The 3,241-nt window shown below is 54.4% G+C and overlaps 1 protein-coding gene across 1 annotated transcript in view; it reads right to left on the bottom strand.

Moving 5' to 3' along the window:
• Positions 1-737: 737 nt before the first annotated feature.
• The window catches only part of LOC139372790 (FH1/FH2 domain-containing protein 3-like), a gene marked incomplete at its 3' end in the record, with an annotated part of 90,892 nt that continues 88,388 nt past the window's right edge, over positions 738-3,241 (bottom strand). The window contains 4 exon segments of the mRNA XM_071112593.1: positions 738-970; positions 1,296-1,439; positions 1,916-2,010; positions 2,555-2,666. Coding sequence (XP_070968694.1) covers positions 738-970; positions 1,296-1,439; positions 1,916-2,010; positions 2,555-2,666 — 584 coding nt within the window.

Raw genomic sequence — 3,241 nt, 5'->3', positions numbered from 1 at the left:
TACCTTTCTGACTCTGCACTGGATTACTGACCTCTGCCTGCCCTGACCTGTCTTTAGCCCCCTGTTTGGTCATTAAACATCTGTGATTCGAACTGTCTGCATCTGGGTCATCCTGAGTCATGATAGTCAGTACTCAGACAGTCTCATATAATCTGCCCTCCGTCTATTGAAGGGTTGTAACCTTGTGCCCTCTACCCACTTTATTGTCTCCCATACTCTCCAGTCTCCCCTTCTCTCTAGTCTCCCCTTCTCCCCTCTCCAGTCTCCCCTTCTCTCCAGTCTCTCCAGTCTCTTCAGTCTCCCATACTCTCCAGTCTCCCCTTCTCTCCAGTCTCTCCAGTCTCCCCTTCTCTCCAGTCTCTCCAGTCTCCACTTCTCTCCAGTCTCCCCTGCTCTCCAGTTTCCCCTTCTCTCCAGTCTCCCTTCTCTCCAGTCTCCCTTCTCTCCAGTCTCCCTTCTCTCCAGTCTCCCTTCTCTCCAGTCTCCCCTGCTCTCCAGTCTCCCCTTCTCTCCAGTCTCCCTTCTCTCCAGTCTCCCTTCTCTCCAGTCTGCCCTGCTCTCCAGTCTCCCCTGCTCTCCAGTCTCCCCTGCTCTCCAGTCTCCCCTTCTCTCCAGTCTCCCCTTCCCTCCAGTCTCTCCAGTCTCCCCTTCTCTCCAGTCTCCCCTTCTCTCCAGTCTCCCCTTCTCTCCAGTCTACCCTTCTCTCCAGTCTCCCCTTCTCTCCCCCTCTCTCTCACCTCTTGCTCATGTCTTCTCCTCCTTGTCCCTTGAAGGGTTGGAACCCGGAGTGTTGAGTGGACGGGCTGCAGGGCGAGGCGTTCCCAGACCGCCCTAGAGATGCTCTGCGGCTCCGCCTTCTCTCCAGGCCCCTCCTCTTGTCCCCGAAGCTGGCGCGGCGGCGGTCCTTGAGGCCAGAGAGCCCTGTGGGCGGATTAGATTCATCATCGCCATCCTCATGACGTAGAGTCGCCTGAAAAGGGAGAAGAAAGGAGAAAGGATGAAATGAAGGAGGATGATGTGGATAGAAAAAACGTCTTGATCTCTTCTTTATCATATTCTATATATATATATATATATATATTCTCCTATTTCTTCAGGTTTATCTAGGACATAAATGTGGTCTATGAAAAATCAGGATTATCAGCCAAAACTGTGCCATTGTGTATCCCTGTGTGTGTGCGTGTGCATGCGTGTGTGTGTGTATCGTGTGTGTGTGTGTGTGTGTGTGTGTGTGTGTGTGTGTGTGTGCGTGCGTGCGCATGTGTGTGTGTGTGTGTGTGTGTGTGGTGTCTCACCTCGTAGATATTGAGTTGCTCCATCAGGTCCAGGTCAGTTCCTCTCCTCCCCAGGAACCTCTTAGCTACAGCCTCCATCCTCTGGTCCTCCAACCCATCCACCATGTCATAGAAGGAGTCCTGGTCAGGTAACGCTGACAGGGTCTGAGAGGAGGCGAGGAGGGGGGAGAGGGGGGAGGGGGAAGGAGTGGGGAGCGATGGGGGAGGGAGGGGAGGGGAGGAATGGGAGAGGGGGGAGGAGGAGGGGAGAGGGGGGAGTGGGGGGAGGAAGGAGAGGAGACGGGAGGGGGAGGGAGGGGGAGGGAGGAGGTGAGGGAGGGGAGGAGGAGGAGGGAGAGGTGAAGGAGTGGGGAGGGAGGGGGAAGGAGGGGGAGAGGGGGGAGGAGGAGGGGAGGAGGAGGGAGAGGGGGGAGGGGAGGAGGGAGGGGAGGAGGACGGAGGGAGGAGGAGGAGGAGGGAGAGGGGAGGGAGGGGGAAGGAGTGGGGAAGGGGAGTGGGAGAGGGGGGAGGAGGGAATGGGAAGGGGGAGAGGGAGTGAGGTGTAAATTTGTAAACAGAGATGATAGAATGATAGACAACGTGTGTTCATACGCAATGTGGCGCCAGACCAAGCCGTGTACCTTGTTGATGAGGGTCATACCGTAGACCAGCAGCTCTGTGTCCACTCCATCCTTCTCATCTAAGATCTCCATGGCATTAGACCATTGCTTACAACCTGGACAAACATCGTCAATAAGATATCCATCATTCTTTCATTTGACCGTCGAGCCTATTGGTCACTTAAACAATCCATGACTCAAACACTCAATTAATCAAGACAGACCAACTGACAGATAGACGGAGCGACAGACAGACAGACAGACAGACAGACAGAGCGCCGACAGAGCGCCGACAGACAGACAGACAGACAGACAGACAGACAGACAGACAGACAGACAGAGAGACAGACAGACAGACAGACAGACGGAGCGACAGACAGACAGACAGAGCGACAGACAGACAGACAGACAGACAGACAGACAGACAGAGCGACAGACAGAGCGACAGACAGACAGACAGACAGACAGACAGACAGACAGACAGACAGACAGACGGAGCGACAGACAGACAGACAGAGCGACAGACAGACAGACAGACAGACAGACAGACAGACAGACAGACAGACAGAGAGACAGACGGAGCGACAGACAGACAGACAGAGCAATAGACAGACAGACAGAGCGACAGACAGACGGAGCGACAAACAGACTGAACGGTACCTCTCTTGGTGTCTACAGTAGTGACGGCCTCTATAAGTAGAGAGGCGTTGGACTCTGAGTATTCCACAAACACCAGCAACAACTTCAGAGCAGTCTTCACCACCAGGCGGAACTGAGACACAGACAGGGTCAGTCAGACAGGGTCAGTTGGACAGGGTCAGTCAGACAGGGTCAGTCAGACAGGGTCAGTTAGACAGGGTCAGTCAGACAGGGTCAGTCAGACAGGGTCAGTTAGACAGGGTCAGTCAGACAGGGTCAGTCAGACAGGGTCAGTCAGACAGGGTCAGTCAGACAGGGTCAGTCAGACAGGGTCAGTTAGACAGGGTCAGTCAGACAGGGTCAGTCAGACAGGGTCAGTCAGACAGGGTCAGTTAGACAGGGTCAGTCAGACAGGGTCAGTTAGACAGGGTCAGTCAGACAGGGTCAGTTAGACAGGGTCAGTCAGACAGGGTCAGTTAGACAGGGTCAGTCAGACAGGGTCAGTCAGACAGGGTCAGTCAGACAGGGTCAGTTAGACAGGGTCAGTCAGACAGGGTCAGTTAGACAGGGTCAGTCAGACAGGGTCAGTTAGACAGGGTCAGTCAGACAGGGTCAGTTAGACAGGGTCAGTCAGACAGGTCTATAGCATTTATAAAGCTCTTTGGAAGGACTCGACCATGGATATAAATCCCCAGCCTTCCAATATCA

The sequence above is a fragment of the Oncorhynchus clarkii genome, chromosome 18, assembly GCF_045791955.1.
Source record: "Oncorhynchus clarkii lewisi isolate Uvic-CL-2024 chromosome 18, UVic_Ocla_1.0, whole genome shotgun sequence".
NCBI lineage: Eukaryota > Metazoa > Chordata > Actinopteri > Salmoniformes > Salmonidae > Oncorhynchus > Oncorhynchus clarkii.
The sequence above is the reverse complement of the archived record's forward strand: the minus strand, read 5'-3'. Positions and strand labels throughout refer to the sequence as shown.